Source organism: Vidua macroura, chromosome 4 (assembly GCF_024509145.1).
Source record: "Vidua macroura isolate BioBank_ID:100142 chromosome 4, ASM2450914v1, whole genome shotgun sequence".
Classification (NCBI taxonomy): Eukaryota; Metazoa; Chordata; class Aves; order Passeriformes; family Viduidae; genus Vidua; species Vidua macroura.
This window is the reverse complement of record NC_071574.1, coordinates 57264584-57292391: the sequence shown is the minus strand read 5'-3', so window position 1 is coordinate 57292391 and position 27808 is coordinate 57264584. Positions and strand designations below refer to the sequence as shown.

Sequence of the window (27808 nt, the reverse complement as noted above, 5' to 3'; positions counted from 1 at the left end):
TAGCTCTTGGTTCTTGCTCTGGAATAGCTTTGAGGTTTTAGATGATCTGCCTCATTAATATGATTGTGACTAGAGAAGTATCTCAGACCATGCAAGACCTCACAGATATCTTCATGAAGTCCAGGATCCAGCGAGGAGCCTATGCTAGAGCATGTTTCACAGGTCCTTTCTTCAAAGAGCTTCTTAGTGAATAGGTAGGGCATGTCTTCTCGCTGCCACCTGTATTTTTTAAGGTGTACTCAAATACAGAAATATTGTAGGAACACTGAACAGTACTGAAGAAAAAGCCAATGATAATAAAAACAGCTGAAATGGACAGGACCATTTGATATTCATAAAATAACTGTTTGGTTAGTTTTACTATTTTAGGATAAATGTCTAATTGATACTTAATTTTCCTAAAAAGAAGTTGTTACTTGTTCCATCAAAATATTCTGATTGACCTAGGTGATAATTGTAGGTCCCTTTCAACTGAACTATCCTATTCTAAAATATATTGTTCGTTTTTTTCACCATCTTTGTATTCCAAGTGAAATCCCCTGTGTCCAAATTTATATATTTGATTTCCAGTAAAATAATATAAATAATTCTCATTCTTTTTATTTCTTTGAATGCCTGGTAGTCTCATTATCCATGAGACTTTGCCACCCTATACAGGCATGGAGGATTTAATGCAAAATATAGTTACCTAATGTATAGTGTTGTTTTCCAGTAAGAGAAAAGTACTTAGCAAGGCTTACTTCATTCATGTCACTAATATGTAAATAATTATCAGGACGCCAGTCATTAAATAGCCACTTTCTGAGATGTTTTTATAAACTGGTAAACATTCAGTATTTAGTTGGGCTGAATATTTCTGCCTTTTGCTTTAAAAACCAAAACATAATACTCATTCCCAGTACTCAGTATTTTGCAAAGTACAGAATGGCAGTATAGATTTATGATATCTGTGGTCAGACACAGAGGGAGGTTAAACCAATGAGGAAAATAAAATTACAAGTAATTAAATTTACAAGCAGGTTTGCCATCTTCAAAAGATTTAGTGTTTCAGAATGAACAATGATTTAGCCACAAAACAAAACTGTGATACAGCCTTAACGGTTCATGATATAGATATTTTATGTGATGTTTCAATTTATATAATTAAAAATGGAGCACTCCTTTTTAAGGGTATATAGGATATTCAGCTCAGAGCCATATATGGTGAGTAATAAAATAACTGCAATGCAGTACTGTTTGCATTTTTTAACAGCTGAAACATTCCATCAGGATCATTAATTTCGGTTATCTCAGGGCTTTATCTTCAGATAAGAAAGCAATACTGTATATAAGTCTTCAAGTTTTGGTTTTTTTTTTTCTGAGAACAGGTTAGTATCTTCTATTGGTATGAATTTCAAATGTTCACAGGACTCTAAGCTGTGAGGTTTTTCCCTGATACATCTCTATCTACTAACCAGTAAATATGATAAATATAACTGTACCATTTCCATCCTGTTCTTAAGAAGGATTCAGTAGTAACAAGGTTTTTGGCAAGGTCTTCCTGCTATTTCCACATTATCATTACCAATGTATTCTTGGAGAAAAAAAGTCTGCATACACAAAATGAAGCTCTTAGGGGAGGAAGGGTGGGGCAGAGGTGTTTGGGCTTTTTTTGATGGTGTTGTTTTTGTTACTGATTTTTTTTTTCTTAGTTCATCAGTTTGTGAAATGCAGTAATCTACATTCTTTTAGCCATAATTTCAAATTAGACAAGTTAAGTTGCTTTGTCAGAATATCCAAATTAAATCTTTAATCTTTGGAAATCGGTTTAAAAGCTGAGGCATATGTGCTTATCAGAATCGATTGCATGTAAATTGCCTTTATCCAGTTTGTTTAAAAATAAATTATATTTTACAACAGCATGGTAATTGCAGAACTTACTTCATCACAAATCTTAGAGACTCTATAGTTCTGTTTTTATTGATGAGTTTGAATACTTGGATAGACTATGTTAATTATAAAAAGTAATTATTTAGATGTAGCATATTTAGTCTTTGATTTAGAAAAAAACACACACATGACCTTCAAAGAGAGAAAAAATTGTATTCAAGTTTTTCAAAACATTGCTGCAGTTGGGCAAAAATTCAGAAATCTTTGTGCATTCTCCACTGTGTATCTTCACTTATAGTGGAATTCAGCTTTGTTTGCTTTATGGATTTGGTTTTCTGTTTTTACATTTGAGAGAATGGGGTTGCAGCCAGAATATTACAACTCAGAAGAATGCTTGACATATTTACATCTTAAACTTATCTGAAACAATCCACTGTACCCAGGCTGGTTTGTGCATCTAGAGCAGCGGCGACGGTCATTTGTGCCTCCTCTAAAAAGTCTCTGTCAGCTGCTAACACTCACCCAGGTGCTTTTGGGGCCAATCTGCTATTTAACCGCTGTACTACCTTTTAACTTGAGGAAACAAATCTGAGAGTTGTCCTTGAAAACATTTCATATTCAGAGAGACTGAAGTTACACCTGGCCCTGAGCAGAGCTTTGGTGATGCTGGAGCAAGGAGGAGCAGTGGAGGACTAGGAATGAAGGTGCTCTGACCACCACTGAATGACATAAATGAAGTCCACAAAGTTACACTAAGGAATTTTCTTGAAAGGTCAATGTCTAAGGTATTGCCCTTCAGACTTAATAATTTGGTGTGTATCTCTCTAGGAATTATGTAATAGAGTCAGGAACAATTTAGTTAAAAGAGGCCTCTATGACAGCTAGAATCTGCATAAGGATGAATTTGTCAGAACATCTCACTAGATCATTACACTCTATTTAAAGAAAGAAATTCTCACATAGCCTGGGCTTTTTCTTTCTAACTGTATTTTTTATTCATTTCTGCTGTTCCAGAGGTATTCTGAATTTTAATGTAAGGTCTTGGGCTGTAATATTAATGGAAAATAATTTGTTCCAGTGAAAATATCTTGGTCAGATTGCCACTTTCTAATGTGAATCAGGCTCATGCCTTTTTTTTTTTAAATACAGATCTCTTCTTCTAAAAGTAGTATGTTTTGTTGTGTCTTGGCTTACATATTCTTAGATATTCTTTCATTTTAGGAGGATCAATTGCCATCATAGACCCTCTATTGAAAGGCTGCCTATTTTTGAAATGGAAGATGATGCCCACATAGTTACAAGTGCAGCTATACAATGACCATCAGGCTGAAAAGGAGTTTTGCACCTTTCTTCACTACAGAATATAAGTTGCAAAGTCAAATCAATGTAATGTAATGGCGTGCAAAATTGGCTGGTTTTATCTACAAAATAGATTTTTGCCCCATTTCCTATGAAAGTCACAATGCACCTTGTGCTGCTTGTGACCTTTTTTTTTTTAACGGTCTAAGAATTGCGGTAGAATGAGTTCAAAGATCAATAAAAAAGACCATACACAGCTTCTGAGTTGTGAAATGTAGGTGTAATTTATGCAAGAAGAAAAAGTTGAATGTTTGTTTAAGCCTCTCGAGGTTTTTATAAGGAAACCTTTTTACATTGAGCAGATAAAAACTTGAAGCAATCAATAAATAATTACTAAAATTTTTCCTGCTATAAGGAAAATAATTTTTTTTATAAGAAGTAGAATTTAGCAGTGGAGAAATCAACTTACACTTTTGTTACAGAAACAGTTCCAAGTTCCAAGTTCCAAACCAGCTGATGCATTGCAAAAAAAAATTACATTTGGAAAACAATATTTGCCAACCTTACTTAGGTCTCTATATTTAAATGTATGCTTTAAACAATGCCTTGTTCAGCAAGGTTGGGAACCTTTGCAGTCAAGTAGTTTACATTTGAAATTAGCTAAAATTACCAGGGAACACTATACTTCAGTCTACTTGAGCTTGTGCTACACAGAAATGGTGTTGCCTGTGCCGACCCAGCAGTAAATCTAGCGTGCAATTAGTTTGTCTTTTGCATTTGCATACACACAGACATACCTGTGCACAATGCCTCAGTGTACTGTCTGTTGAGGAACCTGACACAGTAGCTGTCACTTGTAAGTCCTTGCATTTTTGCTAAAATTTCCCATGGAAACAAAGATTTTGACCATTGACATTTTCTATTAGGTTTTTAAAAATAATTTACGTTTGGCCTCAATATTGCTCATCTTTCACTTTTTTTTTAATTATAGAAAATGGTGAATGATGATACTCTATCAAATACCATGACAAGCCTAATGCACCGTTACCCATGATCTCCTGTAGTATATATTTACGAGTACGGCAGTGGCTTACATAGATAGATACATATATCTGTGTTACCAACTAATCATCGATCATGATACAAATCACTACTGCTAGCTTAGCCACTTCACGCACAATTTTTATATATGTAAAATGTATTAGTCAATTTAACAGAAATGTAAATATAGATATTTGCTTTTTATGCTTATAAAGGATTTTTTCCAAGTAAGTAGGCTGTTAAATCATGTTACTGTAACAAATGCTGAAGGCTGCTTTTTCATTCATTGCCACTGAATTTATTGTCAGAGCGGTTCAGTCATATCCCATTTCAAGATTACTTAGGTGGCTTGAAAATTAAATCACAGCTCACAAATTCTCTTTTTTCACACACAATTAATAATATGAAAATTGTGTCTAGTTTTAAGTATACTTTGCAAGATATTGCAGTGCAATTAGGTGCATGAACTATGAAAGATTTAGTAAATAGAAAGTGATTTTCCATAAATTAAAAATGAATTGTATAAAACAAAATTGCTGCCAATGTATGTGGAATTATTTTCAAAATAATTACATTGATATAAATTTTGTTAAAGTTGGGCAGCATGGTGTTTTTTAAAGTCCTCAAATTATTTTTTGCAAGTTCATAAATGTGAAAGGGATCTTCAGGAGTGATTGCTCAGAACTGGAAATAAGAGCTCATGCTAGATTACATTTTAGAGAAAGAATATATCAAAACCATGGCTTCTTATGTCTAATGATTCTTGCTTGTTCACTTACTCTGAGCTATATCTCTTATTTCTTTGCACAGTTTTGCAATGTTTCTCTAAAAATTCTCTCTGGAAAAGGTCCTCTAAAGATGTCTTTTAAGCTTAAGGTAGAGCAACTTTACTTCTAGGATCTGGATTGCATTTGGTGTGCTTTCAGAGCGAAGATCCTGGATTGGTTTTAGCAAAATGAAATCTAGTTAACCACAAGAAAACTGCTGTGCAATGGACTTAAAATCCCTCTGTAGAGATGCCTGTACACATCTGATTTGTTTGTACATTTTTATTCAGATGTTCAAGAAAGCTTCTTCATATAGATAGGTGCATCTTGTCTTCCTCATACTGTGTATAGATAGGTGCATCTTGGAAGGCTTCCAAAAGATCTGCTCTCATAATTTTAATACAGCAAGGTAGATGGGCCCCCTTGCAAAACTTCAAACATTGATGTACCATGTGTGATAGGTGTGTTTGGTCCAGGGTAGCAAACTATTGTCTGAGGTGAAGCCTCCAAACTGCATATGCATAGATACAGCAATAAACACTTTAATGTATTGGTCCACTCCTATTGCACTGCATCACTGTTAATAGTGCATAGCACAGATGGAAAATTCTGCATCCTAGTTTGCTTTTTTTTCATTTTCTCTGTCTCCTCTGCTACTGTCCTCAGTTCTCTAGATTTTATTTCCAGTATTGACCTGTGAAGGACAAAAATGTGTCTGGATTTCAGAAAAAATAAAGGGTTGTTAATTCATACTGATAGCAAAAAAACACTACTGAACAGTAATTTTATAAGCATTTTAATAATAATTCTCTTTTGTAAAAGATAATAATTTCAGATAGCATGGTACAGCTGACCATACAGGGATTTTGGGGAGGAATATTAGTCTGGTGCAGAACGTATTTTAAGTCCTTCTTTTAAAATATATGATGCTTGACACTAAAACAAAAGTCAGAAACATATTGATCTCAGATATTACACAGCTTCATTGTTGTTTCTCAGTAGGTTACTATTTGTTCTATTTGCTGGATATCTGTCTTCCTTGCATAAAGCTGAATATACTATCAACATGGATTTGGAATGGTTGAAAAGTGAAAACACTTTTGCTGGTTTTTTTTTTTAATTATTTTTTTTTTTGCATATATGTTGCTATTTTCTAAAGGAACTGCTTAGTGTGACAGAAATAAACAATTTTGAGTATAATTGCTGCTTCTTTTCTTCAATTACAAATCAGTTCATGTAATAAAATAAGCTTCATTGGAAATATTGACTGAACCGTAATGGCTGAAATTGTTTTTGTTATACACGAAACTAAATATATATAGCACTTCTACTTTTTTTTTTTTTTTCTTAGTGATCTTAGTGAAAATCAGATTCAAGCAATACCAAGGAAGGCATTCCGAGGAGCAGTAGACATAAAAAATCTGTAAGTATTTTCTTCCTTCCATATATTCTGATGATAATGCTTTGTAGATACAATGTTCTTTTTTGTATCAGATATCTTTTTTATAAGAACTGTTATAGCTGCTTAAGGAATATCTGCATAAAACTGACATTTGTAATTTGTTTTGGCAAAATACTTTAACATATAGTAAACATCCTCAAACTGCCTTATGGAAATGGAAAACATTTGAAATAGAGTTGAAGACAACATGGCATTATTACTATTAGTTTATGAAACCTGAGTTTAATATTTGAATGTCAGGCTATTTGAAACATTTTATGGTTTCATGTGGAAAAAATCATTTTGCTTTGGTTTTAGAAGTTTGTCTTTTGTTTGCTTGCAAAAAAGAAAGAAAAGTCATGCTATTATCCAGTTTTGCTAGCTATGTTTTTATGCTTGTGTGACTATTTTACTTGCTCAATTTTCTTCTGTTGTCTTTTCTGAACGAAAGATGCTTTCCTGGAGATAGTGACTTTGAAGTTCATGGGCAGGTTGTGAATTCTTATGGTTTCTAAATGTGGAAATGTATGAGTTTCAAGACAAAGCAAAGCAGTGACTTTTCTACTTCCTGTTCAGCATGGTAAGGCAGTTTAGTGGATTGAACAAGCCGAACAACCTGAAGACTGTGATGAACTTCTGTGGAAACAGTAGGTCATGCACTCAAAAGCTACAACGCCTGCTGTAAGCCAAGGACTCATCATTTATAAACAACCAACAAAGACAGAAGACATACAATAGTAGGTTTCAGAAAGACTACGGAGCTTCCAGCATGATGCACCTGTAAAAAAATATGATTGCTTAATCTTACATGGCATCAATAAATATAGGGAAATATTAGGTTATAGGAGGCTTTCATGTAATTCCTGCTGGAATAATTTTTATTAATTGAAGTTTCCAGTGCTAAAATAGAAAGACAAGCATTCTAGTTGTACTGCTTTGAAAACGGGAGTGCTCTGTGATTGTGAAGGGAGGGTTGTGATGTATCCTCAGTAGGAGAGGATGGGCTAAGAAGCCCTTCACTTTTCTGTCTGCCTGTGATGGAATCCACTTCATTCTGCTGCCTGCAGCACTGCACACAAATTGGTGAAGAAAATATCTTTTTGAAGATTTAGCAGAATGCCCAAGAATGGCCTACTACAGTTCTTCTCTGCAGTGAAATTCTATCATACCTCAGTGGAAAAAATCATTATGTTCGACTCTATTGTGTTCAAAAGCATGCAAGTGCTTGTGATTCTCAAAGTAGCTTAGTTGCTTTGTTTAACTGACAGTTTATGAGTTTTTATTCAAAACTAGTCCCTTCACTATGCATGGTCAAAAAGAGGTTTGGCTATAAGAAGGCTGCATTTTTCTGCATGATCTTTTTTATTTGAAAATTTATAGGCCACTGAAAGGAACTTTGGTAGTAGAAATAGCAGCATCATTGAACATATTTTAGTGGCAAAGCAGTATTTTAGAATATAGGTGTACTTATATATTGTAAGAAAATTCTGGTTAAAAACTGCATTAGGATGCTAATCTTTATCTGAGATACTATTTTTGTCTTAGTGTGAATTTTTAAGCTGAGGACCCTGAATTATGTCTGAAACTTGCTTAAAACAGTAGGTCTGCCCTTTAAAGTGTTTCTCTTTTCAGGAGATTTTTTTTTTTTTTAAATATAAAACATTATAGCATTGCTACAAATTCCAAATCATATCTGTGGCATATTTTTTATTGTGATAGGAGTGCTACAGATATCTCCTTCTTAGTTGTCCCAGAAAAAAAAAAAAAAAGGAAAAAAAAAACTATCAAACCCCTCATCTGAAAATTTCATGATCCCTCTAAAATCACTTTGCAGAATGACCTATGAGTTCATGGGGTGAGTTGGGTGGATTCTAGGACAGCATTTACATAACTAGATCAAGCTGCAGTGCCTTTCCAGAATCTGTGGTGAGGAGAGACAAACCCCAGCCTTCCATCTAGCCTTGGCCATTACTTAGAGAAGAAAAGTATAGCAAGAATTTTACAAGTTGTATTTCATTGTTTAAGAAAATTAAGGAGACTACTGATAAGTGATAGATAGAGAAGGCATCACTGTTCAAATAGGAATTGAACTGTCAGGAGGTTGTAGCCAGGTGTGTGTCAGTCTCTTTCCCAAGTAACAAGAGAATAAGAGGAAATGCCCTAGAGTGGTACCAGGGGAAGTTTAGATTGGATATGATGAAATAAGTCTTCACCAATTTTTTTTTAAGCTTTGGAATGGGGGAAGAGATTGAGTCACCATAAACTGGAGGTATTCAAAAATGTGTGTATGTGGCACTAAGAGACAGGTTTGAGCAGTGGACTTGGCAGTGTCAGGTTTACTGACAGGTTGAACTCCATGATCTTAGAGGTCTTTTCCAACCTAAATGATTCTCTGAGTCTAGGAAGGTGATTAACCTAAGATCCAGGAACCAAATACTGGCATATCCTTACTAAGAATTGTCATTAGCAGAATACCATATTTGTTCTAGTTTTGGACATTTATTCTAGAAATAGCCTAGTAGCTGAGCAGAATGTTAAAGATGTAACTCTTCCAAACTCACCTAGGGGATAGGTAAAGGTGCAAAGAGAAAATAAACCTCTATTAGAGCATATTGTTATATATATATATATATATATGTGTGTGTGTGTGTGTAACAACAGTAATTACATCAGTTTCAGTTTAAATTACTGAGTCTTTTCTTTAAACGTGGAATGATTGATGACCATCCAGAACCATAGCTCTATTAAGCTGTTTTAACAGTGGTTAACCAATTTCACAGAATTTGACCTGATAAAGTATTTTATGTTCCTGAATGGAGACTCACCGTTCTCTCATTTCCACCAAATACCTTCGTTCTGAACCAGGAATTGAAATATTTTGGAAAACATGTTATCGTATACCTCTTAGTCTTTGCAGAGCAAAAGGAATGAGGGATGTTAACTCAGATAATCTGAAGGAAAGTGCTTCATATAAGTTTGATAATACCACTATAACCTCCTGCAGCATGTTAGCTCTAGAGTCCTCTTGATGTTTGTCAGAAGAAGCTGTCTAGTTTCCATAAAATGCATCCATGGTGCTTTCTTTCTGGACATCTTAGTGGTCATGATATAGATTCTGTAGAAGATAAAAGCAAAATGGGAAGACATGAGAATTGACAGCATGGGAAACCTGCCACACCCTTGTAGTAAAAAGAATAACAAACCCTGAGAAACACTCAGGCCTCAGAGATGTAATTCACATCTAATTGGAATTACCCAGTTTCCAATTTGTTATGCCTTTTGTCTTATAAGTGAGAAGGGTTTGGCTCAGTCTGAACTTTCACTTGAGGCAGTTTTAGGCAGCAATAAGATTCCTCCTTTCCCCTCTCTCTGATGTCCAAACAAATGCATTTCTTGCAAACCATCTTCATGTTACCTTCTTCAACCCTCTCATCTTGTGGCCCTGTTTGGACACTGTCTTCTACTGGGGAGCCAACACCAGATGCCATCTCACAAACTCAGAAGTCATCTCAAAAATGCCAGTGTCCCTGGCTTCACTCTGACCAATGCAGCCCAGTTGTAAAGTATTAAGTTCTTCAGTAAAAGTGACAAAAATTGAGGGAAGCTTATGTTGTAGTAGCTCTCCAGACTAGAAATCTGTTATTTTGGCCGTTCCAATGTAGAAAAACAAAATAGCTACAGTGCGTCAGTTTTTCTATTCGCGAAAGTATTCTTCAATGACATCAAGAGTAATACACTCTATACACTATAGCTATTGATCTGGGACAATTAGGGTGAAATTCTGGAAATATAATTCTGAAAGTTACCCCTAACTTGCTAATTTTTCAGGGAGAAGAGTGTTCACCAAGACATTAGATTCTTCAGAGAACACAGTGGCACCCACTTTTTTAAAAAAATAAACAGAAATTGTCATATAAATGGGAAACTAAACACAGATTTTTTAATATACATGTTAAGGAATGTTTCATAACCCTCACTGGTGATATAGTACTCACACTGGATGTGAGTACTGGAAAGATTCTTTAAATTTTCCCAACCTCAGGAATTTTGTTTGTATTTAAGATGCTAAAAAATGCTTTTGATGCCCAGATTACAAGTTTAAATGAGATTGTTTTTCAAGCTGGTTGAATTAGGAAGAAAAATAACTGAGTTACTAACAAATTTAAGGCACCACTGAAAAAACAATCGTGCTATGCTCTCCTTTTGAGTAGATTTTGGCCTTATGACTTTTCAATTTCAAGTGTGTAAAATTTTATAAGATTTCAATTTTCTCTTTCTCTGTGTAATCGATACTTGGCAGAGGAAGGAAAGTAATATACCAATATCATGGTGGAATTGTGATGCTAAATATGTGCAATCTCAAATGTTACCAAAAATAGTAGGCCACATTTTCATCATATCTCATGCAAGGATCTTGTGTCCTGTTTTTCTTGTCATGTTCTTGGCTTTTGTTTTGACTACTCTCTTTTTTGTGTTCATTTGGGTCCCTTTCTTTCCAGCAAGTGAGGGAGACTGTAGCTGTCATGCCAGCGATAAAGGCTGCAGAGCAATGTAGTGGCTTCACATATTAAATTGCCTGGGAAAAGGAAGAATTAGTGAAGAGGGAGGCAGTCCCCAACATCCAATCTAAGTCCTTCCCATTATGCTAAGCTTTGTCCAAAACTTTGATTGATACTACTTGTTGTTGCCCTTATGCCTCTTTTATGCTGATTGTAAAACATTTAAAGCTGCCACTAGAGACATAAATGAATTTTGTATTAATTATTTTTGGGAATGACTGGACTTCTAAAATTTCAATTATTAGTAGTTGAAAAAGAGATTCCTGCTGAAGATGTTCTCATTACTTCTTCTCAGGTCACGCATAAAATTCCACTGCAATTGGAATTATAGTTGTCTATTCATCTGTACAAATGCTGTTCTAAATGCATTGCTTGTCTAAGATATGCTTAAATAATCTAGAATTCAATATATTTCTCATGCTTGTTCATACAGGAAATCTCAATTGGACTGCTAGTCTATTCAGCCACCTGCATTTCAAGTTTACATAAAGAAGGATTTTCACAGGGTGCAGTGAACTATAACTAGTTCTGTGTACATAACTGTCTATGTGTACATACACATAACTGTGTATGCTTAAGATTTTTATTACAATAAAAAATAGCCCTGAACCCATGAAGAAAAGAATAGGTACCATTTTCTAGTGCCTCCTAAACGTCTTGTTGCCAAGCAGGTTGGTGACCCCGTGGCCTTTGGGGAAAAAAAACCAACTTGTTCTTACTGATAGCTAAAATAAATAGCATTTCAATACTATTTTAAAAGTTTTGTTTTCTTTTAAAAAGTTATTGCTTATTAATGTGATAATATCTGTGAATCACATAACATATAGATTTTTCATTTTGTATACATCCTCCTGACATGATGACATTCTTCTGTTTTGTTTTTACTTTTTTTTTAATATTATTTTCCTCCTGTAGGATAATTCTGGGATTAACCAAGTAGAGTGCTAGACAATTTTTAGAGGATTGAGCAATTGAACTATAAATATTTTCATTTCTAAAACTTCTAATTTGTTCAGCGATTATGTGTTACTTGGATGTAAGCATTAAATGGTTACAGGAAACAAGCAGTTCTTTGAAGTTTGATAAAAACTGAATAAATTCTGGCATGATTTTTTTTTACCTAATTTTTAACTAATTCCTCTGAAATTATTGATTTATCTTGAAATTGAAATTGAGAAGTAAGAAATAGGAAACGTAACTCAGTTCTGTTGAAAAACGTAACTCTTGCACAAGACCACAAAGTGTCTTCAAACTGTGAAGAACAGGAGAGAAAAGAAGACAAATGTTTGAATTGTTCCAACTTTCAACTTCCTAGGAATGAGTAAAGGAGGTTTCCTCTATCAAGAGTCAGATGACAGATTTTTCCTGTATGAGGGTAGTAGTTTTTAAATATATGCAGCATCTTCCGTTAGCCATTAAATGTTCTTCTTGTGGGATAACAAAGATTATTTTAAGGTATGTATTTATCATTATCTGATAGACAACATATGCCAGAAGGGAAGAAAATATAAGTTAGCAACATGTTTCGATAGTGTATCCACAAGAGCAATAAATAAAAAAACATTTTAAAGTAAGCATAGTAAACATATTATTAGTTGAATATTTATTATTCTTACTAGTTCTTACTGTTAAACTCACTTAAACATTGACATTTTAAGCAGCAGTAGATTAATGCTGCAGGTAGGTAATGCTGCAGACACAGGTGTAAAATTCAGTTAATTCTCTGTGATGATGGAAGGATTTTGAATGTGACAACTGTTGTTTGGTATCTTATGAGCTTCACAGGAATGGCACTGCTGGAGCTTTGTGAATGTTGGAGACAGAAAGGAACAGCAGCTTTACAAAAGCATGGAGAGATCCCACATAGAAAAGACCCAAAATGGAGATGGTGCAGGCAGAAGGATGATAAGCTGGGGAGAGGGGAAGGATGAGAATGGGTCACAGTTGCTCATCCATGTCTGGTCAGATTTGGTTCTTAGAGTGTTCTAATAATTTGAACAGAAGAAAAGCAGCTCTTGGGGGGAAAAACAGCTTTCTAAGATGGAATTAGGGTTATTGGTGTACTCAATAGCTTAGTGGTGAGAAAGGTTTCATTATGGTATTGGAGATTTTGATGTGTTGTTTTGAAAATTGTATTTAAAATAAACAATAGAACATAACTTAAAATTAGATAAATATGTAATTTTAATTTCTAGTATTTTTGCTTGTGCCTTAAGCCTTGTAGCTTAATACATTTTTGCCTTGTAGCTTAATACATACTTGCTATTGACAACCAGTTTTATCAAAAAACACAATCACATTGCTTCAGTATATCTGTTAGAAGGACATCATAAGTTAATGTTACATTGGTTGTGAAATATTGTTTAACTTTCCATTTGGGTCGTAAATGTAGTGTGGGTATCCTTACCTTTAACCTTTACTTTTACCATAAATTGCTATTCAAGCCAGTCACACAGCCTTCAAAGTCATGTCCCTTTCATAGCTTAAAAAAAAAATATAGATATATGTATAAATATCACACCAATGATATATATACTTCATGGTGTGTGTCTAATCATTTTTATATCATGGTTGTAACTGATGGAAGATAATCTAAAACATAAAGATGGTAGCATCTTTCAAAGGCAGTAATTTTTAAAACTAGGGATTATTTTTCCTTTCCCACCTGCAAACTTCCCATCCTCATACTGAAACCAATTTATTAGTTCAGTGTAAACAGAGTAATCTTTATGGTAAGAAGATTTAAATGGAAACAACTCACCCTTCACTAAGGCAGTGATCATGGTGACTCATTAAAGGAAGTCCAAAAGTTTTCGGGATAACCACAACTGCTGCCAGTCTAATGGAAGAAATCTGCCTTTCAGTTTGTGTAGGACAAGATTTGCTCAAGTGCTTTCTCCGCTTTAAAAGATTTTCCTTTGTGTATAATGTGGATGATTTAGAAGAAGCTGTGTCAGCACTGATTTATACATTGACAGCTAAGGATAATAAGATATGGGCAAACATACAGCTCACCCTTTTACAGATTAACCTGCAGACTGCATTAGGCAAATTTGATGGCATTAAAAGATTTTTCCAATTTGTCTGGAAACAATTTCTCTTTTGTATTGTGTCAAGGGTAACATTTCATGCCATTGGAGTAATTTAAATAGCTTTGATAAATTGTTTGAGAGGTTATACTGTATATATATTTTACCATTTTAAAATAAAAAGGCTATTAGCTTAATTGTTAAATGAAATTCATTACTAAAAATTGAAGAAGCCTTAGAAAGTAGACCTAAATATTCCAACACTGCAGCACTGGTGTTGTAACATTGCACCAAAATGATTAAAGATCATATTCAGCAACTGATAGTTTGCATTTAGCTTTCAATACACAGAAACACAGGCACTGTTACAATTATGACAATATTTTATTCCCTTGTAATAGTAATTCAGATGAAACTAGAAGAACTTTATAGAAGTTGGTACATTACATTCAGCTGTGGGTCTGATGTTTTATTAATGAAGTAAAATGTTATCATAGATTCACAAAAAAATCACAGAAAATGTTTTAGTAGAAGTGTCATTAGCCCTGCTAGCTAATATATAATTGAAAATGGACAGGCAGAGTTCATTTGTATTTTGTTCATTTTCTTAGTATTGTTCACACACATTTACTCATATATATTATTTGACACTGACAAGCTACCAGCTTGGAGAAGTTTTTAAAGTGAGGTTTTTTATCATCTTTGCTTTGCAAGTCATGCCCTGAAATGCATAAGACAGTTCAGAATTTATAGGGAAAGCTTTTATCAGTAGAGAAAGTGTGATTTTATATCTGCATGGTTGTTGATTTAAGCAGACATTTTTAATTGGGCTATATGTGCTGTATCAATGTTTTGAATTGAAAAGGTAATAATCATCTTCAGAAAAACGAATCTAAATTTTTCATCACTTCATACTTAAGGATTAATAATCCAATCAAATGGATTGCTGAGTTTTATGTCTAGAATTCAAGTGCTCCATTACAACATACTATCTGCATATAATTGCAGACAGCACAAAGTCTGTAGAAAACCAGATACTGAAGGTTACAGCAGAAACAGTATTTTCATTTGAAGCAGAACTAAAGGAGGTTAGTAAACAGGTCTGTAAATGCCTCGGACACTGTTATTTCCACATGTAGACCTATTCCACGAGGTAATTACTGTAAATCCCCTGCATACCCGGGGGTAACACCTCCCACCTGCTCCAGGCATGCACACACACAGGGAGACCCCTAAAACTGGTGTCTGTCCCTGGTCCCTGCTGCGGCGGGTGGAATTAACATGCAGCTGGGCTGCTCTGATAAATGGATTCTGTTAGGTCACTGAGGGGATGCGTGTGACATTAAGTGATTTACCGTCCTTTACCTTAATGAAATTGTTTCAGCAAGATGACGCTGAGAGCTTTTAATGGATAGCTTTTCTTGATGTAATGAAATTGCATTCCTTTGGCATTTAATATAAGGTGCAGTTATTATTTACTGGAGCTTTCCCAGCGCTGCTGTTCTGCGCAGACAGTTGAGAACAAAAAGGGATTTCTGTGGCAGAGTGCAGGCCAGCGCCGTGCGGCAGCCTCGAGCGGGCGGCAGCGATGGCCAGAGCCTTTCCGTTCGCGTGGCCGGCCTCTGCCACCCCTTCGGGAGGCTTCCCTTACACCTCGCCTTGCCAGCACGCCTCTCCCTTACACATGCCTTCCTAATCTGTTTAACAGGCAACTGGATTACAACCAGATCAGCTGTATTGAAGATGGGGCATTTAGGGCTCTGCGTGACCTGGAAGTGCTGTAAGTATTCCTTGTATCTCTTACTTGTAGCAAGAGCTCAGTATCTGGGGAGTACTAATGTAGCAGCTTATCTGCAAGCTGCAGCCTGGTGTCGGGATGCTCTAGTGAAAAGATGTCTTAAAATAATCCACTGTGATGTGCTATAAAATGGTAAGAAGATATGGAGAGGCATAGATACTCCTTTACTGTCCAAGACAGCCATTAGACATAATAATAATAAAAAAGCCATTGACAGAAACTGTAAGAAAATAATATATTTCATTTTAAAAAGGGGGACGACAGCAGTATTAATGAACCTAATTAATTTTGTACATTATCCATTATTGTTGATGTACTGAACATTTTCAGAATTGCTTTTGTTGTATACTCATCAATTTGATCTTTTGATTACTGAGACTCAGTGTAAGGAACAATATGCTATATCTATTTGACAATCTGAATGTTTTCAAAGAGGCACTTTCTAGCAAACATTAATGCTATATATTAAGATGTTTAGCATATCCATGTCAATAGCTTCTTTTTAAAACATTTTAAGTTTTATGTGCATAAATACATTTATATGTGTAGGAAAAAATCTTTTATTGTGTCACAGAAGATTATTATTGCAACACTTCTATGCATACTTTTTTTTTCACTTTTTTAAGTGGCTATCAGTGAGGTTAAAGGTAACAAAATTATCATCTGAGAATAGTTACTGTAATGAGCAAAGTGCCTTAGTTCTCAAAGAATCTAAGGCACAGGACACATTCCTGAAATATTTGCTCTGTCAGTCAAAATGACACATTTTATTTAGATTTTCTTCATTAAGAGAATTGAAAGAATATGTATCAATGAGTTACTTCATGTTAATTTGAATCACACCTGGTAAATCACAGCTTGAGGAGGGTGAGGAAATGGGTTTTGTTGTGTTTGGGTTTTTTGTTTTTTTTTTTAATGTTCTAAAGAGCAGAAGCTTCTCTGGCAATAGTGTCTGCATGTCTAAGAAACCAAAGAGTATGTGAGTAGCTGGTGGTAAAAGTTTTTATTATTAAACACTAGTTGGTTTTACTTATGGGTGAATGAAACTGGCAGCCAAATTTGATATTATTTTTTTACTTTGCCCTCATAGAATAACAAGCCTATTGTTAACTCTCTGGTATAAAGCCATGTAAAATATAGTGTAGGTTCAATACTACATCTAATTGTTAAGTTGATGATTAGTTGACTGTCAGTAAATGTGATGTTCTCTGAGATTTTTATGTTTGGAACTCTTATATGTGACAGAATATTTTTTCCAGTGATGGCTTAATCTGCTTACTATGGTTTGGTTTTGGTTTTTTGTTAATATGAGCCTTTCTTTACAAGTGCAAGGGTTAAATGGCTATTAAAAATAAAAAAACAAAATGTTTTCTGCATTTTTTAATGCTTGCAATTTTAGTGTTCTTGAAAGGTCATCCTTGCAGTTGAGGTCAGGGGTACAATTTTTACACTGATTTCAATGAGTGGAAAAAAGAAGACAGAAACCTCTAAAATAATAGTCTGCTGAAAACTAGGTAGTTAGATTTTTTGTGAATGAGAATACATAGTCTATTAGCATTGTTCAAATACACGACTGAATGTTTGCTGTCTTGAATTATTTTATGTGATAAAAAATATGTAAAGATTTGTGGCATTTTAAGAAATTGAGATAGACATTTCAAACACTGCTGAAGGTTTTGTATCTAATTAAGCTTCCTTTACAATATGGCTTAAAAATGAAAGCTCTGTACATCAGACCACACTGTATATGCACTGAGTAGCAAATAAGACTATGCATATTGTTTTCATTTGGAATCAATTGTTCTAACTGAGGAGAGAAAGTGGATATCACTTAAAGTTTGAGGCAAAGCTTTTAAATAGATTGTAATCCTGTTTAGTAACAGGTTGAAATGCTTGCCAAAGTAACAAGTCTTATATCTTGGTTAAATAATTGTAGAATTTTAGAGGCTGTTAGTGTTAAAGATACAAAATAGCCTGAATATTCCTCCCCATCAATTTCTGTGTTAGTTTTCCTTTGTCTTTTTTTTTTTTTTTTTTTTTTTTAAGGGAAATCTGCTGTATTTGGGAAACAGAGTAAGGGGAAAAATATAATGCTGACATGTTAAAAAAAATGGAAAGTGTCTACAAAATGGAAAAAAAGTTAGTCATCACAGTCTTTGCTATAGTATATAACATTTAGGTAAAAGTATTGAGCCAACTTTTTTTAATTACATCTCTGTAATAAAATTAAGTATTTTTATCATTACAGAGAAATAGCTATAGCAATAATTTAATTCCATATTTATCCCTTACATCTATTACTATATCTAGTTTTCTTTACCCTGAAAAAATTAATAGCTCGTATATAAAAAAATAGCAAGGCAAACATCAAACAGCTGAAATTTGAAATTAAAACATTTGTAGATTCACCTTCTCTTAGTAGCTATGGAAATACTGGCTGATTTCCCTTCCCTTCATTGAAAATACATGATTTTAAAATCTTGTACGAAGTTATGCCAGAAGAACTGTGGGAGTCATCATTTACCATGTGGACATTGTAAGAAAACTCTGCCACAATTTACTGACATTTATTCATTAAAACACCTTTTGTGGATGTACCCAGTACCTTGGCCATTTTTTGTTGTTTTATTTTTGTCATGTTTCGAAAAGGGTCACAGTTCCTCTATTTACTTGTTTGGGTTATTTTGGTCTGGGTTTTTTTTTTTTTAATACTATTATTCTCTCTGTTTATGTATCCCTGAGAACACTCAGGGGAGATCTCTTATGTACAGCAAAGGAAAGATTTAGTACATGGAATGAGTAAGCACACAAAAGTAAAATGCTGCACATTGCACCAGTAATTAATTGCTTGGTTAATGTGGAGATATATAGCCTGATCCTCGTCAGGGTGCTGTGATTTTACCTTTCTGTGTTTCAAGATCAAACAGTACTGAAATATTTCTTCAAAAATAGGAACAATTACAGTAAAGGAAAAAGGAAAACACTTTTCAAAAGGGAGAAAAGCTTTTTTTTTCAGTGGGAGTTATTATTTATTACTGTTCTAGTTACATAGAGCTCATTATCCATTCTGCTCAGATGAGTAATCTCTAAGTCAAATCTGTAAATTCTATTGCTTGCTTCTTTTTTTTGGAGTCACACTTCTTGGAGTTTAATTTTTTTTTTTTTTATTTGTAGCCTAAAGACAATATTTAACTGCAATTTAATTCATAAAGTTTCTGAATCTTTACAAACTACATGTAATGAGTATAATGGGCCTGTGTAGCCAAAAATTGACTAAGATTTGTTTCTAGTTCCTATCTCAATTTCCCAACACTTTGTCTAAAATATAAATTACTAGTTTGCTAAAGTGTTACAATTCCTGACTCCTATCATATTCAAAACTCCCCCATTGTTCATGCAGCTCTGGATTATCTATAGTAATTCATTCCCTATAAAACTCAAGCGCAGCCCAGAGTTAATGTTTTCTAAAATTCTTGGGAACAAACCATTTAGCTCTTGTATCATCCATCAAAAATCAGACTCTCAGAAGCTAGAAAGAGAAATCAGTATCCTAGAACCAAGACATTTTCTCCAAGGACTCTCTTTTTTACCTCAAGATGTCAAGTTTGGCTTGAATGTCATAGATGTTATCAATATTGGTGGAAGTTCCTTTTGAGTGAATTCTAGGCTACTATGACCTCTTACTTTGGATTGATAATGGTAAAACCATGGTATTTTGTTGGGGATTCAACAGTGAGGAAAAATATAACTAAAAGCAGGGAGTCTTTTCCTGATACACATACCTAAGAACAGTACATTATGATTTTCATTAGCTGTGCCTTTTTAAAATGTGACAAAACTCTTAAGATATTAATATGCTTCTTCTTGGCTTTGCAGCACTCTCAACAATAACAACATCACTCGACTATCCGTGGCAAGTTTCAACCATATGCCCAAACTCAGAACATTGTGAGTAGTCCCACTGAAACTGGTTGCCATTTTTATAATTTTTATTTTTACTGCTATTAAGTTTTGTCAGGGATCTATCAATACATATAGAGGCAAAGCAAGCATAAGCTCAAATAATAAATATTGATGTCTCATGAGGTTGACAAGCGTGAAGTCTGTATGTGTGTCTGTGGAAGCTCATTCTGAAAGGTAAACCTAACAAGTGACCCCAAAGCTACATGTGGGGCTCAGGAGATAAAGAAGAAGTTGTTTCCTTTTCCATCAGCTTTTTTAGGATATGAAAGTCATAAGTATTTAAATTGGCTTCATGGCCTTTTCCCAAATGGGATTTCCATAGTGCTGCATTCAGTGACAGAAAAGCTTCACCTTCTTACCAAAAAAATGTGAGGGCAGGGGGAATTCTTCTTACATGTTGCAGCTATATTAAGAAGTAAATTGATGTTTTTTGAAAGTCAAAGATTTGTTCTACTTTGAGCTTTTGAATGGGTCACATTTCATTTTGGAACACTGGAGATTCTTTGATTGACTGTCAGATGTGATAAATGGGAAATCTTTATGCTTTTATTACTGTACTGCTAGCAGACCTAATTAAACTAAACTGGCTTGCCAACATTCTTTGTAACATAAAATTATAGCATTATCCGGTAGTGCTATTATAATTAAAGTTGTGTCAGCATTTACAATAAGGTCCCCATTTTAAGAGGTTATGACTTTGTCAGAGGAACACTTCAGGCTTCTAAAAAAAAGCACAGTGAAAAGACCGTATGTGTATGCAAGTCATACAGGCTGGAATTATGTTTTGATATTTTTATACTGACTACAAATAAATCTAGATTGTGTTGACTGGTAAAACTAGGTTTAGTCCAGAGACTCACTTTTGAACAGATTTTCAAGTGAAGTGGGAATTAAGAATGAATGGAGTGTTTCTCTCAGAGCTCAAGAGTAGCTGTTAGTAAAGAATTACTTTTACAAAAAATCTGTCTCATTTATTTTACCCATGTTGGGTTACACAACTGTTCTGAAATCAGTAGGACTATTCACCCAGGTTAACATATGGCTTGTAACTAAGAACTTCACACAGGTGAGTAGTTCTGTTGATTTCATGACAGAATTGCAACTATTCTTGCTTGGACAAATACGAGAATACTTAAATAGTGCTGACCATGGGCTTTTGGTGACCTCAGGTAGAGTTTGATAACAGAGTTTCATTCTGTTCTTTCAGGCCCAAGTCTCTACCATTTTTGAACTTTCAAATACACTTTCTGTTTTGAACCATAAAATAGAGTTAATCAAATTAGTAATGTTTACATTTTCTTTGGTTAGGATATTTCATTTTCTGAAAATATATTTTAGAAGCAAAGTTAACTGGACACACAGAATCCTGGATTATAGCTGTGACATCCCATTTGCAGTCAGGATATGCTTGTATAACTATATTGATTTCAGTGGCATTAGTTCTGATTTGGGATGGTCTTCATGCCTACAGCTGGCCACAGATTGTGGTGAATGAGTGTACTGTATTGTGAGCTGTATTTGCAAAGCACCCACCCAAGAATTAGTACAGGAAAATATATTGCCTTTAATTTCTAGTCATTTATGGGGCAAAAAGGTGTTGGTTAATATTTTAGTTTATGTTGGTTACACATTTCTGTTGCTTTGCAGATTTATTTTCTAATGGATTAGTTAGACTCTTTGTCTGCATTCTGAATTTCCTGCACTTCCTTTCCAGTTATTTAGTTATAATTGAGCACCCCAGCTAAAAAGGACCAAAATGGCATGTCCCTGTTATGGATGATTCTGAGTAACAATTTGATTTATAGCTGTGGACATCCTTTCCAGTAGTTTAAGAAAATATAAGAGCCAGAGAAGAGTAATTTACCTTATTTAGTGAATGCATTTGTCTGATATTTTATCAATGGCAAAGTGTTTTTTGCCACTTGGCAAGGAGCCATGGTCTTGTGTCAGACCACACCAACAGAGACAACCTTCTTAATTCCATCACTTGCTTCCATTTGGTCTTTTAATTAATTTCAGGGGTTGCTTAAAGTGTAGATCCCTAGCAGCCAAAAGCAGCTAATCCCATTTTCTGCTATTAAACAACTAGAGAGGAAATCAGAAAAAAAGATGTGAAAGAAGGTGCTTTATATTGAGTTATTACTCTATCTTGTTCAGCAGAAAATGAGTATGACCTGCTAAAGGGATCTTTCAGGCTGTTTCTATAGAGACTAATAATAGCCAGACTTACAGATATATCTAATTGGAAACAAAATCTTTTATTAACCTTTTTTTTTCTGACATTATAGTATTACCACTCTAGAGCAATTTTCTTGAGATATTTTTGTCTTACTCAGTATTTATGGGTATCTGGACTAAAAAGTCCCATGTCATCTTTCAAGCTTTTGTATATTTACTTCTTTCTTTTAGACAAGGAACAGGAAACTACAGAAAAGTTAAATAATTAGGAAGCCTTCTTTTTTCTTCCAGTTAATTAGACCACAAATAAAAAGTAAATTTGCTGCTTGTATAGTTTTATTTATTAACTTGTAACTCCCAGACTTCCAATGAAAGATGTAAAAAGTTCCTCATTAACAGTTTTATTAATAAATTGGCACAGTTGCTTGCTGAAGGGAAGGCTGGGCAAACTGGCCACTTTCCTGTTTGTTCTTCCTAACTGGCGGGCGTTGCCTTGTTTGGTTCCGTGCAGCCGCCTTCACTCCAACAACCTGTACTGCGACTGCCACCTGGCCTGGCTGTCAGACTGGCTGCGGCAGCGGCCGCGCGTGGGACTCTACACGCAGTGCATGGGCCCGTCCCACCTCCGCGGGCACAACGTGGCCGAGGTTCAGAAGCGCGAGTTTGTCTGCAGCGGTAAGAGAAATGCGCTCGCCCAGCGAGTCCTGCCTTGAGCCACACCTGCTGACACCTCAGGGCTGACTGCCAGTGCTGCACGTTGGCTTTTGCATAATCCCAGCGTGAATACTTATTAAGAAAAACCTAATCGTTTTTACTGGTATTTGTGGGGGTGCTCGTGTCCTTGCAAATTTTGTGCAATTATTGCATTCACATAGATTTTATAGCCTTCTAAAAGTATAATTGTGGGGGAGAGATACTGGAAATTAAATAAAAGGTGTACGGATTGAGAACATAAACCTGTTAGTAATAAGGATTTTCTTTTTTTTAAACTTTACAGGTATATACTTGTTGTTATTTTCTGACTTTTAAATATTACTCTGTATCCCTAAGTCACTTTCTGAATTTTATTGTTATGCTTTAATGCATAAGGTTATTTTTATATAAAATAATGAAATGACTAACAGTTCATTACTAATCATATTTTCTCTATTCAATTTTTTTCCTTTATTTGTATCTTCTAGATGAGGAAGAAGGCAAGTTTATCTTTCTTATTTAAATATTTTTACACACAGATTGAAAATTTTCTGTAAATTTTGTCTACTGTTTCAAGTTTTGCCAAGAACATTAAAAACCAGCTGCAATATTGCTGTCTTTTCAGTGGTTGAGCAGGGTTTCTCCTGCTGGTTGATTTTCTGCAAAGCCCCAGAAGCCTATTGCCAAATATGCCAAAATTTTCTCAGACCTATATTTTTAAAAGAGTTTTATGGAGGGCACAATGTTCTGTCCTTATTAAATAGCCTCTGACATCGAAGTGTAAGGCACTGCCATCTTCACACGGCAAATGCTAACAATATTCTTGTCACTAATTTTGCCTTTATGTGCATTTAAAAGGGCTTCTAATAAGATTATTCCATATATCTTACATGTAAATGTTATGGCTGCAGAGTCTGCACGTCAAGAAAAGTTTTATAACTTTATCATTATAATGCTGACTATTAGCAAGGGGAATAACCATGTTTTCATTCTGAATCACTGTATTTTTGTTCAATAAAGGTAGGTTAAACATTTTCTTCCCAGTAGTATAAAAAGAATAGTGTATTATTAGATTTGATTATTGTTTTTACTTTCATAACACAAACATATATGTGAAGTCAAATTATTATATTGTAAAAATTCTCTCTCAGAGAATCATAGAATGCTTGGCTTGGAAGAGACTTTAATGATCATCTTCCAATTCCTCTGCCATGGGCAGGCACACCTTCCACAAGACTAGATTGCTCAAAGCCACATCCAACCTGGCCTCAATATCTTTTCAGCAATTTAGAACTTGGACAGTCGTTATATGAAGTTTAAGTGGGAACAGCACTGGCTGCAACTTACATTGTCAGTGTATCCTTCCTATATTAATATGTGACATTAAGTATTGTGAGAGAGATCTTAAGTTAAATTGTGGTTTCATAGTCAAGAAGTTGTTTCTTTTCTTCCTTGAGAATATTTAAACAGTCTCTAGCTTTTCATAACTTAATGAAAAAAAGAAAGAAAAGGGCATCGTGCCTTTCTCATCCCTTTATGTCTTTCTGTATCATTATGAAACAACTGTTCTGTATAATTTAATTGATAGAAGAATGAGTGCATGAATGTATTATAAAATGTGCAGTCTATCTATTTTATGAAATGACTAAGTTTAAAAGCTTAAGTTTAATTTTTTTTTAATTAAAAATTTTGACTTTAACATACAACACTAAGAAATCAGGGCGGAACTCATGTAAACTAGCCACCTGAGTTAGTAAGAATAGCAGATTGTGGGAGGAAGTCTGCTGAGCTAAAACAGAGTGAGAAATGTGAAGTCAAAACTTCTATGTATTTTTGTGTGACTGAATGAAGATGCCCTTAAATGAATGAAAACTCCAAACTTGTCTATAAGCAATACTTAAATGAAGGACAATATTCAAATAAATATTTGTGGAACAGAACAAAACTGGCAGGTCACATTCAGTGCTCATAGCAAAGTTTATTCCTTTCTCTTGATATGTATTTTTTAATACTATACAACATTCTGAAAACAAAATAAATCAGTAATTAGTTTTCAATAGCATGCAATAAATAAAATATATCTGAAAAATGGATCACAGTCTTCTTAAATTAGATGATTTTGAATGGCTTTTGCTAAAGAAGTTGAAAAATTATGTAGTGCTGTCACAGTAGTTGAGCATTTTTCTTTCACCTCTCTGAGTTGTATCAACATGTTAGTATGAAATATGTCTTCAAATAAATTCAGTTTGAAAGTACTGATAGGCTACAATGTTTATTTTAGAAACTCTGCCGTAAATTTTTCAAGTAAGTGTAAAATGTTGTGCTTTCCTTTGCAGGTCACCAGTCCTTTATGGCTCCATCCTGCAGTGTCTTGCACTGCCCTACTGCATGCACCTGTAGCAACAACATTGTGGACTGTCGTGGGAAAGGCCTTACTGAGATCCCAACAAACCTTCCAGAAACCATCACTGAAATGTGCGTAATCTTTTTTCCATTAACTTCCAGATAACATTTTTTTCCTATGTGTTAGTTTTTGTTATTTGTATACATTTATGCATTGTATGGGCTAGGAATGCCTTCAACCTCAGATATAAAAACAAATATGCAGTTGTATGAAAACATTTAAGACCTTTATGCTATCTTATGAGTTATTTTTGTACGTGCTACTCATATTTAATGAGTAAACTGCATTCTGAATTGGCTTAAAAAGAGTTTGGGAATCCTTGTTCTTCTACAAGTGAATGGCTTTTCACTGCAGACTCTAAAGCCTGTTGCCTTCAGGGTTGCTTTGTCTGCTGGTTTTGGCTGAGATAGGATCAGTTTTCTTCATAGTAGCTGGTATGAGACCATGTTTTGGATTTGAAAATAGTGTTGATGAAACAGATATTTTTGGTACTGCTGAGCAGTGCTTACACAGAACCAAGGCATTTTCTGCTCTTCACCCAACTCCACCAGAGGAGGCTGGAAAGCATGATGAGTTGGGAGGGGACCCAGCTGACCCCAGCTGACCTAAGGGATATTCTATACCATGTGGCATCATGCTCAGCATATAAGCTGGGGGAAGAACAAGAACTATGAGAGGTTTGGAGTGATGGTGTTTTTCTTCACTGTTACACGTGACAGAGCCCTGCTTTCCTGGAGCTCCATCCTGGAGATGGCTGAACACCTGCCTGCCCTTGGAAAGTGGTGAATTAATTCTGTGCTTTGCTTTGCTTTTTTCACATGGAGCTTTTGCTTTACCTGTTAAACTGTCTTTGTCTTAGCCAATGAGTTTTTGCAGTTTTAACCTTCTGATTCTCTCCCCCATCCTGTTTGGCAGAGATGAGTGAGCAGCTTTGTGAGGCTTAGTTGCCAGTTGGAGTTAAACTGTGCCACTCACCTTCAGTCACTTTATTCATCAGACTTCCTACTAGAGAGGCATATCTTTGCATGAAAGATCTGCTATCCACACCACCAATAACAAGTGTTTTGCTGCAAGCAGTATCCTCAGAGAGTAATCTGAGAAGGCAAGAGTAAAATGTATTCATTGTGTTAATACCACGTACCTTTGTACAGAAGAGCATGAGCACTGGTAGTGTCCCATGACATGTCATATACAAAAAGTACTGCCATGTCCTCGCTGTAGAGCAGAGTCATAGCAAAGGTGCTGAGGGGCCCACAGTCTCCAAAAGCAAGGTGGCTGAGAGGTTGTGTGGGCACAGTAGGTAAGTTACTGCTGCGTTGTCATCTCTGCAGGTGAGCAGCAAAAGCAAAAGGTGAGCTTGCTGACAAGATGGGCAGGGGCACAGCAACATGAACACCTTTGTTTTCTGGGATCAGCAGGGACAGTATTTTGGAAAGGAAGCTGGGAGTTCCCTTCAGGAAAATAGTGGGAAAGTAGCTGTGATGACAACCTGTTAAGTGAGGTCTGACTAGAAGTAAATGAGTTGGACAAAATAATCAGAATAAAAAACTTTTGAGTATTTTGATGATATAAGATGATCTTGAATGTTTAAAACTAGGGCTTCACAATGAAATTTTAATTGGCTTGTTGATATCTGACCTGTGGTTTTGAACATTACAGCGTTGGAACTTCTGTGGTTTCTTAGGATGTGGATAATAATCACATCTGTCAGTTCATTATTACTGTTGTTAATACTGACCTGGCTGACCCTACATGATCCAATACAGTCATTCAGCTGTGTAATACTGACACTTCTACCTTTCACCACTCTCAGAAAAACCCCTCTGCTTGCAAATAAAGTTACTCTTTTATAAAATCCATTCACAGTGGCCAGGAAGGCTACACAGAACTGTTTTCTTTATTTAATGAGCTGTATATCCACGTTTTTACTTGCATAAAAGTAAAATGTGCATAGAGGAAAAATATTGCAAGAAAGAAGTAGGGAGTATGTGTCAAATATTCCTCACTATATTTCTGGTGCTAACCACTGGACTACAGACACTGAAGACTGACTTTTTCCACTATACTTTTCTTAGATATGTAAGAAATGCTCTTGAGTTTTAAGCATGGAATGCTATGTTCTTCAGCAGTTCATTGTCCTGGAGAGTAAAAGTAACCATGTAACAACACCTTCAGTATTAGGCTAAGCATTTAACAGATTGCAAACTGGTGCTCAATGTTTCCTGCCAGGCTAGACATCGTTTGGTTTCACAGTGAGGATTTTGTCTCATTCTGAGATCCATAATCCATTAGAATATCGAGATATGTGTGCTCATATACATAGGTACAGTGTATATAGTTCATACTGATACAGTGCAAACTGTTATCTGTCTGTATTGTGTCTAGTTCATAGGCTCTGGGTAAATAAAATGCAGATCATGATATTTTGCTCAGGAGGTGTAAGAAGAGATTGAACATTAGAAAATCAAATTTTAGTAATCATTTTGTATTAAACAGATGCATACCAGTGAATGTTGGTGTGGTGACAGAACTGAACTTCAGTGATAGATTTTGAGTAAGTCAGAAGAATACAATACAAGGTATGATTTGAAACATTGGTAGGCTGACCTTATCATAGAGAGAATAACACTTTCCTATTGACTGGAAGGTAAGGAGAGAAATGGAAGGCAGGGAGACAGGAAGGCAGGAAGGAAGTGTAATAAATGGGCCGAGAGACCAGCTCCCTTTTAATGCCTTTATTAAGTGATCAGCTCTGGGTGGGGGCCCA

At 35.1% G+C, this 27808-nt stretch overlaps 1 protein-coding gene across 2 annotated transcripts in view; it reads left to right on the top strand.

Moving 5' to 3' along the window:
• SLIT2 (slit guidance ligand 2) overlaps window positions 1–27808 on the top strand; it is a 261234-nt gene that overhangs the window by 143412 nt on the left and 90014 nt on the right. For both annotated transcript variants that reach the window (XM_053975921.1, XM_053975920.1), the window contains exons 5-9: window positions 6328–6399; window positions 15714–15785; window positions 19680–19751; window positions 22456–22619; window positions 24974–25112. In XM_053975921.1, the coding sequence (XP_053831896.1) occupies window positions 6328–6399; window positions 15714–15785; window positions 19680–19751; window positions 22456–22619; window positions 24974–25112 (519 nt within the window). The remainder of the gene's footprint in view (window positions 1–6327; window positions 6400–15713; window positions 15786–19679; window positions 19752–22455; window positions 22620–24973; window positions 25113–27808) is intronic.